At 45.2% G+C, this 16,237-nt stretch overlaps 1 protein-coding gene across 1 annotated transcript in view; it reads left to right on the forward strand.

Annotated features, from left to right (window-relative positions):
• Positions 1-16,237, forward strand: part of HEY2 (hes related family bHLH transcription factor with YRPW motif 2) — a 51,620-nt gene that overhangs the window by 18,211 nt on the left and 17,172 nt on the right. The window contains exon 3 of the mRNA XM_075597244.1: positions 3,520-3,603. Coding sequence (XP_075453359.1) covers positions 3,520-3,603 — 84 coding nt within the window. The remainder of the gene's footprint in view (positions 1-3,519; positions 3,604-16,237) is intronic.

The following is a 16,237-nucleotide window of genomic DNA, read 5'->3' on the forward strand; positions in this document are numbered from 1 at the left end:
CACGTTCTAAGAGCACTTTGCGCTCTAAAACGACTTAACGGAGCTTAGTGCATGACCCCCCTGGATCTTTTCGGCTGGGTACAACGTTGTCTCTGGTGTTAGAACTGTATGGTAAGACCAGTTAATAACGAAAACTAAGCAGCACTCCGGACTTTAATGCTGGACACACTGATTCATTTAGTTGTAACCGATGACATTGAAATGTTGGGTTAAAAGTGACATATTTACGAAGCAGTCTTCTGCCATACGTCTTTGTCTTAGAGCCAATTCAAGTCAACGAACTGTAAAGTGTCTAATACCCACACAGACCTCCCTCATGCTCACACAGACCCCTACCTCATACCTACACAACCCCCCATACTCACACAAACCCCCTCATACCTACACAACCCCCCATACTCACACAGACCCCTACCTCATACCCACACAACCCCCCATACTCACACAGACCCCTACCTCATACCCACACAACCCCCCATACTCACACAGACCCCTACCTCATACCCACACAACCCCCCATGCTCACACAGACCCCTACCTCATACCCACACAACCCCCCATACTCACACAGACACCCTCATACCCACACAACCCCCCATACTCACACAGACCCCTACCTCATACCAACACAACCCCCCATACTCACACAGACCCCTACCTCATACCCACACAACCCCCTATACTCACACAGACCCCTACCTCATACCATCACAACCCCCCATACTCACACAGACCCCTACCTCATACCCACACAACCCCCCATACTCACAAAGACCCCCTCATACCCACACAACCCCCCATACTCACAGACCTCCCTCATGCTCCCACAGACCCTTACCTCATACCCACACAACCCCCCCATACTCACACAGACCCCCTCATATCCACACAGCCCCCCATACTCACACAGACACCCTCATACCCACACAAACCCCCCATACTCACAGACCCCCTCTTGATACCCACCCACATACCCCCATCATACCAACACAGACCCTCTTTCATACCCACACAGATCCCCCCCCCCTTCATACCCACACTGACCCTCTCTCATATCCACACCGACCCACCCATTCATACTAATACAGATCCCCCCTTCATACCACACAGACCCTCCTTAATATTCAAAAAGACCCTCCACCCAAAATAATTAGGACCCTTGTCCTTACCTCTGTCTGTGAGGCACCAAGGGTCAAAATCAACCAGCCTGAACGGAAAGTTGTAGCATCCTCTTCATTGGATCGTGCGGGTTAAAGGCTCAGAACTGTAGGTTGTGTGAAGGTAGCGTGGCTTTTTGCTCACCACCGGAGACTCGATACTTGCACCCTACAATGCCTTGCTCTTAAAGAATACAGACTGCAGCGGCAGACACAAGGCATTGTGGGGCACAAATATCGAGTTTCCGGCGGTGAGCGCCAGGCATGCTGCCTTTACACCTCCTAAATCTGTCTCAGCGTCTCCCCTGCTGAAATCCCTCTCCTGGCTTCCTATCAAATCCCGTATCACACACTCCATTCTCCTCCTTTAAAGCTTAAGGCCTGGGACCTGGTGCGCCGGCGGCGTGGGCGGCCACACGCAAGTTCCCCACCAGCAGGGGAATCCTGCGGAGCCGGTCCCGGTCCCCCTTGGCTGCACAGCTCACTACACGCTGTGACGCGTCAGCCGCTACGGGATACAAGAGAATGGTGATCCCTAGCGTTGGCGCGTCACGTGGTGTGGCTGTGAGCCAATGAGGAGGGGAGGCTTCGGGAGGAGGAGAGGCTTCGGGGAGCGGGGAGGAGTGTGGAGTGAAAGCAGCGTGAGTGCCTGTGTGTGTGTATGTGTGTGCGTGTGTGTGTGTATATGAGTGCGTGTGTGTGTGTGTGTGTGCGTGCGTGTGTGCGTGCGTGCGTGCGTGCGTGCGTGTGTGTGTGTGTGTGTGTGTGTGTGAGAGAGAGTGCCTGTGTGTGTGTATGAGTGTGTGTGTGTTGCTTACCATCAGCAGCTGCCCGAGCCCGTGGAGGGAGGGATGGGGGGGGGGAAGAGTAGCGGGTCCCTCCGCTCAAGCCACGCCCCCCTCCCTGTCAAGCCTCCCACTCCCGCCCACCTCCCGCTCCGGCTCCTGCTCCCTACAGACCGCATATCGCTGTCTGTGTATGTCAGCGCCCCGCCTGTCTGCAGTGCGGGCGCGCTGACGGAGGGAGCGGGGCCGTAGCCTTACATTCTTCTTCCCCTCCCTACATCTCAGCCCTAATTTCTGGCTATACAGTACACCATCCTGACTTTTGCGTTCTGCTCAAGGATGTCTTCTCTCTACCCCCTTTGTATCTAAAGCCCTCTCCCGCCTTAAACCTTTCTCACTGACTGCCCCACACCTCTGGAATGCGCTTCCCCTCAATATACAACTAGCACCCTCTCTATCCACATTTAAGACCCACCTTAAAACAAACCTGCTTGACGGAGCATAGGAGTTGCTCCGTGGCTGACACTTTACACTTCATACATAAAGCTTGGCCCCTTTGCAGACGCACTTACCCGAACGCCCACCTACTGTCTCTGTACGTTCTTCCTACCAACCAGTTAGATTGTAAGCTCTTCGGAGCAGGGACTCCTTTTCCTAAATGTCACTTTTATGTCTGAAGCACTTCTTCCCACGCACGATCCAGAGAAAAGGAGGCTGCATCTTATCTACCCTAATTTTAATTTGTACCGGACGATTGGGTTTTTTCAGCCCTGTATATATCTATATATCTACAGCATACTTGGTCTGGAAGTATAAATGAGAACCAGTTGGGCGAGCTAGTCCACCCATTTAAACCCTCAAGACACGAGAAATGCGCACACGCATACTGGGAATATCGGTGCTCAGTAGTGGTATACCCATCCTGTACTTTGCTCAGCGCTATCTTTTTCTGTACCAAGCACAGAACGTCGGCTTAAAACAGCAAATGACCTGTATCAATGCAATAGATCCATACTCCAATACAACACAGGTTCCCAGGAATAAGATTGTCTGATGTTAACATAAGGTGCTAAAATGCATTAGTCCATATCTGTAAATCTGTTCTAGATCAGTTTGTCAGTGTTGAAACCTTAAATAAAAAAAATTAAAAAATACTTAAAGTTTGTTTTGAATCCTTGGTGTTTTTTCCACTGGAAAACAACATATACTAATCCATTATTTATGTATCTCCCCCTTTTATGCTAAGGTTTGCAAAACCTGCTAGTTTACACCAACATTTTAAAAAGAAATTGGGCGTAACCGTGCATCCCCAGGCAGGTATTAATTTGGATTTTTGTCAACGTTTTGTTATTTTCATTCCTTTTTTCCCCCCGGCCACAGCTATCCAAAGTCGCCAAAAACACGATTGCGAGAAAATGCCTTGCAGACTTCTAATTATTGCATTAAATGATAGCGAAGTATCGTTTTTTAGAGCTGGGTATATTTCTCAGAAGGTCTGTGGGCTCTTACTGTGAGAGATGTGTAATGAGTTAATGCTGGCCTGGTTCAGTTTGTCACTGATTGTCTCTCTCCACCAGATTATAGAAAAACGCCGACGTGATCGTATCAATAACAGCCTGTCTGAATTAAGGCGACTTGTGCCCACCGCCTTTGAAAAACAAGTAAGCTGTTTTCTGAAACAATTCTTATTTCCCCCTTCTCTTTTACTGCACCTCAGATCTGGAATTGTTGGTTCTTTTCTAAGCTCATTAAAATAATATTGCATGTGGCCTTATCTGGCAGGCAACATGCATTTCAATTCAATGCTTTGTTGTGGCAAAACTGTTAAAAATAAAAAAGAATCCATCTTGAAAGTGGGGAAAAAAGATATTTCCACTCGTGTTCGCCTGCTGTTTACCCTCCAGGGGAACGTGGCTCATGTTGCCTGTGTACTTTGCTACAAAATATTGCGGTTGTTTTGTGACAGAGAGGACTCTTTTATGTTTCAGATGTGATACACAGATATCATGTTCATGTTCCACATTAAGAACGTGTTAGTATTTTTTCTGCAGCAGCTTCTAAGTGGTTATTAGTATCAGCGATGTGCCCGTAAAACATGATTCCTACGTTCCCATCAGTTGAAAGCAGCAATAATACATTCCCCACCCCCGCCCCCTTTTTTTATTTTCTTCTTATTTGTATATGTAAAGCATGTGACAATGTATCATTCTACATTCAATCGTTTGGTGCTCCTGGTATAAATCTGACAAAATCCTGATTGTGTGCCTAATATAATGGCAGCTTCAGTCATTGTACCTCAGAAGCTACAATGTATCCTTATATTACTACGGTAACATTATCTATTGTTACAGTTTGCAGCTCAAACTGCTTGGAACATTGGCAACAAATTATCCCAAAGAGGAAAGTGTTGCAAAGATCTTGCAGTTCTGGGGAGTTGGGTTAAAACCTGCTATAGAAATCAAAGGAGGCTTTAAAGCTCATGCCATTAAGAGGTGAATAAACGAAAAAGTGAACTAAAAAAAACTGTCACTATTACCTAATACTACAGAACTGATTTATTTAAAAACAAAACAAAAATATATACGTTTTCACATGTTTTGCTGCTTTAACTCTTTCTGTGCTCTGAAATACAAGGCTAACCCCTCCAGCACTTCAGGAGTTAGTAACCCCTGCCGCCTGTAGCATATTGCCTTGCAATGTGGGGTTGCAGGCCGTCTCGGGCTGTGCAATAGTTAAAGTGCAAGAGGGGCTGAAAGCCGCAAGTAATTTCAACAGTTTGAGATGTTGAAAATGTGCCATTGGGAAATAGAAAGAATTTCATAGAAACAAAAGGATCACAATAGCTGGGTTAAATATAGTTATTATAATGTAATAGATAATAAATGAGTGATAATCGAGTCTGAGGAGCAGAATGTGTGATGTAGCAATAGAAATATTGTAATTAATTATATACTTCTGTTAGTGATTAAATACATAACGTTTTATTTCATAGTATTACCGGCCAGGCAATCACTAATAAATGTGCAGGTGAATTCTATCTGTTGTAATGTATACAGTAACCCACCTTTTTTGCATTTTTATTTATTTGCCTATATAACTTGTCTTATTACAAAATGTTTCATGAACATGCCTTACATGGACATTTAGGAATGACTACCTGGCCTGTAACACTATTTAATTTTAAGTCCATACGTTTAGCGAAAATGAACCAAAAAATAAAATAAACATAGAAATATATAAAATAATTGATACAGGATTTTATATGCTGTTATGTTATGACCTTCTTTATACCTAACATAAATGAACCAAGTTAGACTACTCGGGAAATTTTAGCAGAGTTTTAGTAGAGCTTTGCATTTGCACAAATATATGTTCAGTATCAAAAAAAATTCTCACATTTTCAATATAAAAAAAAAGTTGGTGCAAAAACCCCCATATATGACATATACATTTCAAACCTTTAGAATACACCAGTTAAAAGGCATTTGAATGAACTTGGGAAGTCTGTTTTGTAGCTCAGGATTCTTGATGTGGTTACAATGAGTTCCACACAACAATACACAGAACATGGCATTCGCAGAGAGACAAAACATGAGGAAGAAACTAGTCGTCTCTTTTGCTTTATTCACTGGCTCCTGAAAATCACAAACAGAGAGTAGGGGTAAATTCTATACACTTAGAAACCGTTGACTTAAATGGGGGGTTTCCATCCAAAAACTTCCTGAATGGACGTTTGGGAGTATATAGAATGTAACACTAGTTCTCCGAAACGTAACTTTATTTTAATGATGATTCTTCATTTTACAGTTTTTTTTTCTTTTCAATCCTTGTTGGAAATGTAGACTTTTTTTTTACAAGTTGCAATGCCATAGAAATGTCAATTTTGTAGGTGTACATACAGTTTTGGGATCACCTTACATAGGTGTGATGTGAACATGATGTAAGTAAAGCAGGGTGTTTTAACTGCACTACTGTACGTTAAGACAGAAAAACTGTGACAAACAGACCATACATAGGTGAATTTAGTTGTAACCCCCGGTATGAGAGGTGTGCAGCTAGTATCTGCAGAACCGCAGAAGTTACACAGCCTATCTATATTCATACCGAGGAGCTACACCTCACTTCCTAATCTCCATTGAACTCCCACAGCTTTTGTTGTGAACATTAAATTACTCACAATCTAGAAATAATGGTATTTAGTTTGTTCTGTCACACTAATTAAACGGAGAATATACAATTCCTATTTCACGTTGTGTGCCTATTTAACCATTGAATCTGGATTCACGTTTTCTAGTTGTACAGAGATCTGTAACATTGATTGTTGCAAAAGTGCTATTTGTTCTTGATTTAGTCCATAGCCAAGGAAGGTGGCGAGCGTGCGGCCAACTGGTCTGACTACTGCGCAGCTGGGTTTGGGAAGCAGAGTTGACAGGATGCTCCTGGGGGAATTTACTAAAGAAAACTTCTGGACAAATAAAGTGGGCGGTGGGAAACTCTTCGCAACGGAGCCGCAATCACACCCGGCTTCAGCATAGCGACACAAAAAGCTACTGCGAAGAAATGGAACAAATGTGTTTCTAATTAATAATTAAAAACCTAAAACTGGCATTTTTGCCCCAGTTTTGCAACTGTTAGACTTGAATGCATAATTTCCCATGTACAGTATATTAAAACCAATTCTTAGTATCGTTTCTTTTTCCACAATGGATCTTTTAGTAGCACAACGTACAGTACAGATGATATGCCATTCCTACCAGGCCTGTTTTGCATTACAATGCTTCGATCAGAAATTCGAAAGAGCAGGGACGTCTCCCCCATTGCTTGTGCTAATGCCAGGAGGCGAGCACTCCCAGTGTGCATGGGCACAAGATCATACACAGCATGCGTGGCCACAGCTATTAAACCACGGGTAACCAACTCCAGTCGTCAAGGGCCACCAACAGCTCAGGGTTTTCAGGATATCCCTGCTTCAGCACAGATCAAATCCTGTGTTGCAGGTTCATCCATCGCAGTGGAAAAAATTGATTTAAATGTATAGGCTCAATGAATACACAGATCTTCTTATGTCTATTGAAAAATGATAATAGATTTGGGACCTTTTTCTACTCTAGTTTTTTATTAACCCTTTTACTCTGGGAATCCCAGCCAGACCAGAGCAACAACCAATGAGTTGCCAAGCATGTGTGCAGTGATTTTTATATGGGGTTGTGACATGACCTGTCTGGGATTCCCAGGGGGTAGGGTGAGAAACAGGCCTCTATACAACTGCTGCTTGCTTGTTACCACTGATTCGTTGCATCCTCTTCCCAAAGGGATTTGCCGGTATCACCGTGTAGTGTTTAAAGCAGCAGCCACTTTTCCATGCAGAGTAAATGAGACCTAGACAATGTGACTATGACTATAATCAGAAATCCCCCTTGCTTGTGCCTCAGATTGTCTAACAATACTACTTCAGCGCGCACTGATTTCATTCAGCCGCACAGAAATATGCATATGCAACATGAACTGCGATGTGACTGCATATGTGGCATCTTGTCATAGGAAATATGTTCATAATGGTGATGGGAATTGCTGGCAATATGAACCTAATTAGGTTAAGTAGAACTGAGCTGCACGTGAGCCCACTCGCTGCCTCTGCAATACGTTTCCGCTCCATCTGGCAATGAAGGGGTTTATCCCTCTCAAAGGTGGAGTGGCATTACAGTGCAGTGTGTGGCAATTCATTGCAAGGGGTGGAGTATGATGGACTTCACACTTAAAAGCATACTAAGTTTGCAAACGTGCTGTGTATATACAGTGACAACTCTCCTGCGGCATAATGCAAAGATATATATATTTTTTTACTTGACCACGTCATTTCTCACCCTAATAATGTTGCTTTAAGAAAGAAAGAGAAAAACGCCAAAATCAACTAACTCAAGGCATAACATGCAATCTGTTGAAGACCTCTTTGGCACAATATGGTTCTTTTAATTTTATTCTTGCATATTGCTGATTAACCATGTCTGTGCTGTGCTGACTGTGCATGCAGTGCTTTGCAGTATAATATACACTTTTCCCACATGAAAAAAGTGACTCTGATTAAGACTGCGGAATTGCGGTATCTAGATTGTATCTCCAATATTTAATAATGTTTGTTTTTACAGCATTGGCACCGTGGAGTTCTCCCGGGCTGACCCTCGCTATTTTTAGTTTACTTGGCTGTTTTTCTGCTTCTGCTAGGGAAATCAAAATGGCCGCCACATATCGCAGGTCTCGCTTGCTAGAAGAAGCTGCAACGTCTTCAGAGATATGATCTGGCTTCCTCTTGTATGACCGCAGGCGGCATATTTGAAAATCGAGGAAGGAATACCGGCAACTAAACCAATTAATTTCTTGGGAACATGGCGATCCCAGGAGCTAAAAATAAGGAGGTTCAGGTCCCCCTTCCCCTGGTTAAAATACTGGGGGGGGGGGGAAACAAAAAAAAACTAAATTACCAGCTGAAGAAACATTGATGTAAAATACACTGCTAAAATATGCAGGAAACAAAAGCATTAAAGCAGCAATCCCCCCCCCTTCAAATTATTATTTGTTTTTACCTTACCTGAATTAGAGTGTCCCCCTGATGTGTGGGCCCTGGCCTTTGGCGTTGGGCTGATATATAATATGGATTGATGACTTTGCAACTTTCTATTGACCGCCAGAACGAACCTGATTGCCCCCGCTACCATTTTGTGTCCACTGGACAAGGATTCTTGCACAAACCTGCTTGGGAACAGGGGGGGCACTAAAGGTTGGGGGACCACAGGTCAGCGTATTCCCCAAGACAAATAAGCTAAAAAATGGTGAGCAGGCAGAACTACTGCTTTATTTTATGAATGTGGATATTTCAGGGGGCACCAAAATGTCTTGTAGTGTTAGGGAAAATTTGTGATAACATGTACATTTATTAGTGTATAAAATATTGATATCAGGGAACGTGTTATTGTTAGATAATTGATCATATATATCTCTAATATTATTAATCATAATAATAATAATAGTAATTAAGAATAATATTAGCAGCACCTGATGTTGGGCTTGTCTGGGCTAAGATGTTTTTCAATATATCAACACTATTACGGGTCCCTACGACAAAGAGGTCTTCACTCAGCCCTCCCGTCCCAGTACTAACACACTCTCTGATTGTATGGGCGTCGACCTGTAAAAATACAGATATTTCCTCAATCTCTTCCCCCTTAATCCTGTCTTTTGGGAACCTAGAATTTGCTCCAGGCATTCAAATAGGCTCCTTCCCACTATGGCAAACAGCTGGGGTAACCCAAACCAGGAAACTTTACAGAGACAATTCAAGATGGACCTTCCAAGATATTCACGAATCATCGGGGATCCCACATAGATAGTTTTACCAGTACCTACAACTGAGACATTTTGTGCTCACACTTAACACCAAAGAACTAATACTGTAAGTAGAACACTCACTACATTTGAAAATCTTTATTGCAATGCAGAAAACAAAGGCACAAATAGCTTTATTCTACAAAACCCTCTCCAAAAACACAGGAGAAAACAAACCGACATTTATGACACAGTGGGAAAGAGACCTTGGATTAGATTCGGAAGACTAGGGAGATACTGTATAACAACTCCACGGGCCTATAACACCCTCTCAAGGCCCATACATCCCATACACCCCATACCCCCCTGCCCAGACCCAGTACCCCCTACATGCCCAGCACCCCTTTATGCCCCCCTCCCTAGGCCCTTTATCCCCTTTTACACCCCTCTCCAGACCCTGTACCCACCTCCCCAGGCCCAGTACCACCTTAAACCCCCTTCCAAAGGCTCAGTACCCCCTTGTACCCCTCTCCCCATGCCCATTACCACCTTAAATCCCCCTCTCCAGACCAGTACCCCATTACCTCCCCAGGACCTCCCTTATACACTCCCCTATACCTATTACTTCCTTATATCCCCCCGACCCATTACCCTCTTGTATAACGTCCCATTACATCCCTATATACCCCCCGACCCATTACATCCTTATTACCGACACTCCGTCCACTACCACCTTAAATTGCCTCTGAGACCATTACCTTCTTATACCCCACTCCCGGTTCATTACCCTCCCCCTGCCCCAGGTCCTTTACCTCATTATAATCCCCCCGAGGTCCATTACCTCATTATAACCCCCCCCCCCCTCGGGCCATTATCTCTCTACCTCCCCTCACCCATACTGCTCATACCCGTCCCTCACTGCACAGGAGGGGGGCCCTGCTTCTTATGTTTGTCCTGGGCCCAATGATTTCTGTTGGCGGCCCTGCTGGAGAGGAGAGAAAAATCCTCAATACATTTAAATCAGAGAGAGAAGCATCAAGGTTCTTCACAGATGGCATTTCACCCCATCCAGATTGCATCATTTCTCGACAGCACATTCTCCCCACTGCTGCAGGGAATGCGGGCAGAGAGGATCGCATCTTCATATCTGCTGAAAAGATAAGGAAAGGAATACAAGATATAACAGACTGTAATATTCCTTGGGACCCATGAATTTTTCTATGAATAAAACCCCCAGACAATTTACATGACGCACAAAGACTAATTTTGAAAATATACTATCAGCAACTAAGGGTGCCATAGCCCGAGCCTGGAAATTTGCGGAGACCCCCTCACTAAAACAGGTGAAAGAAAACATATGGGATGTAATGGTGATGAAACAACTGACAAGTCTACTACGAGAAACTGATCCGAAATTCCAGAACACTTGGGAGCCACAAATTAGTCATGAGCATCTTACAAACTCAACAACTAACAACCTTGAAACAAACTTACAAACTCAACAACAAACAACCGTAAAGAAACAAACTTGCAACTTTAAAGATACCTTTATATACATGTTGCCACAGTTCAATCTGTGAGTATCTAATTCATTGGATGAATGACATTTGGATTCCTAACCTGAAGTTGTAGACATATTGCACTATTTTGTATGTTTCTTCTTATCCATGTCATTGCGCTCCCTAACCACCTTGGACATCACATGTTACAATGTATAAACTTCTAAGTGTACTCCCCCCCCCCCCACTTTTCTTTTATTTTCTGTACCTCTTACTCCCCTTTATGTAAATGAAACATTAATAAAATTCATGTTCAAAAATAAATCAACGTAAGTCTTTATTTATATGCTAACTATGAGTGCTGTGGACTTGGTTTGACTTTTTCTAGTTACTGTAATACTAATATGAGTGAATCCTTGATTGATTTCCTCTTGCTGCTGCTATGGCTCCGGTCGGTGTCTTTGCAATGGGGATGTCCGCCTAGTCTTGATTTGTTAGCAGTGTTGTTACTGCACGTTGCTTGGACTGGTGCAGCTCAGTGACCGTACTCACCCGTGCAATTATTCTGTCTTCCGAAGCGGCCGATCTGGCTGTTTTTGGCTGTACTTCCCCTTTGATAATTTAGCATTTTTTGTACCAAAAAAAAAGCCTGATGTAAATAAGCACCTATGTCATTTACATTTATTTCATTTTATGCATTTGACTGGGACTCGCATTGTGTGAATCTTACCGGGCTGAATCAGTCTGTAAGAGACCCGCAGTGAGAGTGAGACTGAATCAGTCTGTAAGAGACCCGCAGTGAGAGTGAGACTGAATCAGTCTGTAAGAGACCCGCAGTGAGAGTGAGACTGAATCAGTCTGTAAGAGACCCGCAGTGAGAGTGAGACTGAATCAGTCTGTAAGAGACCCGCAGTGAGAGTGAGACTGAATCAGTCTGTAAGAGAACCGCAGTGAGAGTGAGACTGAATCAGTCTGTAAGAGAACCGCAGTGAGAGTGAGACTGAATCAGTCTGTAAGAGACCCACAGTGAGAGTGAGACTGAATCAGTCTGTAAGAGACCCGCAGTGAGAGTGAGACTGAATCAGTCTGTAAGAGACCCGCAGTGAGAGTGAGACTGAATCAGTCTGTAAGAGACCCGCAGTGAGAGTGAGACTGAATCAGTCTGTAAGAGACCCGCAGTGAGAGTGAGACTGAATCAGTCTGTAAGAGACCCGCAGTGAGAGTGAGACTGAATCAGTCTGTAAGAGACCCGCAGTGAGAGTGAGACTGAATCAGTCTGTAAGAGACCCGCAGTGAGAGTGAGACTGAATCAGTCTGTAAGAGACCCGCAGTGAGAGTGAGACTGAATCAGTCTGTAAGAGACCCGCAGTGAGAGTGAGACTGAATCAGTCTGTAAGAGACCCGCAGTGAGAGTGAGACTGAATCAGTCTGTAAGAGACCCGCAGTGAAAATGAGACTGAATCAGTCTGTAAGAGACCCGCAGTGAGAGTGAGACTGAATCAGTCTGTAAGAGACCCGCAGTGAAAATGAGACTGAATCAGTCTGTAAGAGACCCGCAGTGAGAGTGAGACTGAATCAGTCTGTAAGAGATCCGCAGTGAGACTGAATCAGTCTGTAAGAGACCCGCAGTGAGAGTGAGACTGAATCAGTCTGTAAGAGACCCGCAGTGAAAATGAGACTGAATCAGTCTGTAAGAGATCCGCAGTGAGACTGAATCAGTCTGTAAGAGACCCGCAGTGAGAGTGAGACTGAATCAGTCTGTAAGAGACCCGCAGTGAGAGTGAGACTGAATCAGTCTGTAAGAGACCCGCAGTGAGAGTGAGACTGAATCAGTCTGTAAGAGACCCGCAGTGAAAATGAGACTGAATCAGTCTGTAAGAGATCCGCAGTGAGACTGAATCAGTCTGTAAGAGACCCGCAGTGAAAATGAGACTGAATCAGTCTGTAAGAGATCCGCAGTGAGACTGAATCAGTCTGTAAGAGACCCGCAGTGAGAGTGAGACTGAATCAGTCTGTAAGAGACCCACAGTGAGAGTGAGACTGAATCAGTCTGTAAGAGACCCGCAGTGAGAGTGAGACTGAATCAGTCTGTAAGAGAACCGCAGTGAGAGTGAGACTGAATCAGTCTGTAAGAGACCCGCAGTGAGAGTGAGACTGAATCAGTCTGTAAGAGACCCGCAGTGAGAGTGAGACTGAATCAGTCTGTAAGAGACCCGCAGTGAGAGTGAGACTGAATCAGTCTGTAAGAGACCCGCAGTGAGAGTGAGACTGAATCAGTCTGTAAGAGACCCGCAGTGAGAGTGACACTGAATCAGTCTGTGAGAGACCCGCAGTGAGCGTGAGACTGAATCCGTCTGTAAGAGACCCGCAGTGAGAGTGAGACTGAATCAGTCTGTAAGAGACCCGCAGTGAGTGTGAGACTGAATCAGTCTGTAAGAGACCCGCAGTGAGAGTGAGACTGAATCAGTCTGTAAGAGACCCGCAGTGAGAGTGAGACTGAATCAGTCTGTAAGAGACCCGCAGTGAGAGTGAGACTGAATCAGTCTGTAAGAGACCCGCAGTGAGAGTGAGACTGAATCAGTCTGTAAGAGACCCGCAGTGAGAGTGAGACTGAATCAGTCTGTAAGAGACCCGCAGTGAGAGTGACACTGAATCAGTCTGTGAGAGACCCGCAGTGAGAGTGAGACTGAATCCGTCTGTAAGAGACCCGCAGTGAGAGTGAGACTGAATCAGTCTGTAAGAGACCCGCAGTGAGAGTGAGACTGAATCAGTCTGTAAGAGACCCGCAGTGAGAGTGAGACTGAATCAGTCTGTAAGAGACCCACAGTGAGAGTGAGACTGAATCAGTCTGTAAGAGACCCGCAGTGAGAGTGAGACTGAATCAGTCTGTAAGAGACCCGCAGTGAGAGTGAGACTGAATCAGTCTGTAAGAGACCCGCAGTGAGAGTGAGACTGAATCAGTCTGTAAGAGACCCACAGTGAGAGTGAGACTGAATCAGTCTGTAAGAGACCCGCAGTGAGAGTGAGACTGAATCAGTCTGTAAGAGACCCGCAGTGAGAGTGAGACTGAATCAGTCTGTAAGAGACCCACAGTGAGAGTGAGATTGAATCAGTCTGTAAGAGACCCGCAGTGAGAGTGAGACTGAATCAGTCTGTAAGAGACCCGCAGTGAGAGTGAGACTGAATCAGTCTGTAAGAGACCCGCAGTGAGAGTGAGACTGAATCAGTCTGTAAGAGACCCACAGTGAGAGTGAGATTGAATCAGTCTGTAAGAGACCCGCAGTGAGAGTGAGACTGAATCAGTCTGTAAGAGACCCGCAGTGAGAGTGAGACTGAATCAGTCTGTAAGAGACCCGCAGTGAGAGTGAGACTGAATCAGTCTGTAAGAGACCCACAGTGAGAGTGAGACTGAATCAGTCTGTAAGAGACCCGCAGTGAGAGTGAGACTGAATCAGTCTGTAAGAGACCCGCAGTGAGAGTGAGGCTGAATCAGTCTGTAAGAGACCCGCAGTGAGAGTGAGACTGAATCAGTCTGTAAGAGACCCGCAGTGAGAGTGAGACTGAATCAGTCTGTAAGAGACCCGCAGTGAGTGTGAGATTGAATCAGTCTGTAAGAGACCCGCAGTGAGAGTGAGACTGAATCAGTCTGTAAGAGACCCGCAGTGAGAGTGAGACTGAATCAGTCTGTAAGAGACCCGCAGTGAGAGTGAGACTGAATCAGTCTGTAAGAGACCCGCAGTGAGAGTGAGACTGAATCAGTCTGTAAGAGACCCACAGTGAGAGTGAGATTGAATCAGTCTGTAAGAGACCCGCAGTGAGAGTGAGACTGAATCAGTCTGTAAGAGACCCGCAGTGAGAGTGAGACTGAATCAGTCTGTAAGAGACCCACAGTGAGAGTGAGACTGAATCAGTCTGTAAGAGACCCGCAGTGAGAGTGAGACTGAATCAGTCTGTAAGAGACCCGCAGTGAGAGTGAGACTGAATCAGTCTGTAAGAGACCCGCAGTGAGAGTGAGACTGAATCAGTCTGTAAGAGACCCACAGTGAGAGTGAGACTGAATCAGTCTGTAAGAGACCCGCAGTGAGAGTGAGACTGAATCAGTCTGTAAGAGACCCGCAGTGAGAGTGAGACTGAATCAGTCTGTAAGAGACCCACAGTGAGAGTGAGATTGAATCAGTCTGTAAGAGACCCGCAGTGAGAGTGAGACTGAATCAGTCTGTAAGAGACCCGCAGTGCGAGTGAGACTGAATCAGTCTGTAAGAGACCCGCAGTGAGAGTGAGACTGAATCAGTCTGTAAGAGACCCACAGTGAGAGTGAGATTGAATCAGTCTGTAAGAGACCCGCAGTGAGAGTGAGACTGAATCAGTCTGTAAGAGACCCGCAGTGAGAGTGAGACTGAATCAGTCTGTAAGAGACCCGCAGTGAGAGTGAGACTGAATCAGTCTGTAAGAGACCCACAGTGAGAGTGAGACTGAATCAGTCTGTAAGAGACCCGCAGTGAGAGTGAGACTGAATCAGTCTGTAAGAGACCCGCAGTGAGAGTGAGGCTGAATCAGTCTGTAAGAGACCCGCAGTGAGAGTGAGACTGAATCAGTCTGTAAGAGACCCGCAGTGAGAGTGAGACTGAATCAGTCTGTAAGAGACCCGCAGTGAGTGTGAGATTGAATCAGTCTGTAAGAGACCCGCAGTGAGAGTGAGACTGAATCAGTCTGTAAGAGACCCGCAGTGAGAGTGAGACTGAATCAGTCTGTAAGAGACCCGCAGTGAGAGTGAGACTGAATCAGTCTGTAAGAGACCCGCAGTGAGAGTGAGACTGAATCAGTCTGTAAGAGACCCACAGTGAGAGTGAGATTGAATCAGTCTGTAAGAGACCCGCAGTGAGAGTGAGACTGAATCAGTCTGTAAGAGACCCGCAGTGAGTGTGAGATTGAATCAGTCTGTAAGAGACCCACAGTGAGAGTGAGACTGAATCAGTCTGTAAGAGACCCGCAGTGAGAGTGAGACTGAATCAGTCTGTAAGAGACCCGCAGTGAGAGTGAGACTGAATCAGTCTGTAAGAGACCCGCAGTGAGTGTGAGACTGAATCAGTCTGTAAGAGAACCGCAGTGAGAGTGAGACTGAATCAGTCTGTAAGAGATCCGCAGTGAGAGTGAGACTGAATCAGTCTGTAAGAGACCCGCAGTGAGAGTGAGACTGAATCAGTCTGTGAGAGACCCGCAGTGAGTGTGAGACTGAATCAGTCTGTAAGAGAACCGCAGTGAGAGTGAGACTGAATCAGTCTGTAAGAGACCCGCAGTGAGAGTGAGACTGAATCAGTCTGTAAGAGACCCGCAGTGAGAGTGAGATTGAATCAGTCTGTAAGAGACCCGCAGTGAGAGTGAGATTGAATCAGTCACTCTCCCTGCGCTCCTCTAATAGGCGATCACGCAGCTTTTATTTTATTTTAATAACAGCATTGAAGCAGGGGGTCTCCGG

Source organism: Ascaphus truei, chromosome 4 (genome assembly GCF_040206685.1).
Source record: "Ascaphus truei isolate aAscTru1 chromosome 4, aAscTru1.hap1, whole genome shotgun sequence".
Taxonomy (NCBI): Eukaryota; Metazoa; Chordata; class Amphibia; order Anura; family Ascaphidae; genus Ascaphus; species Ascaphus truei.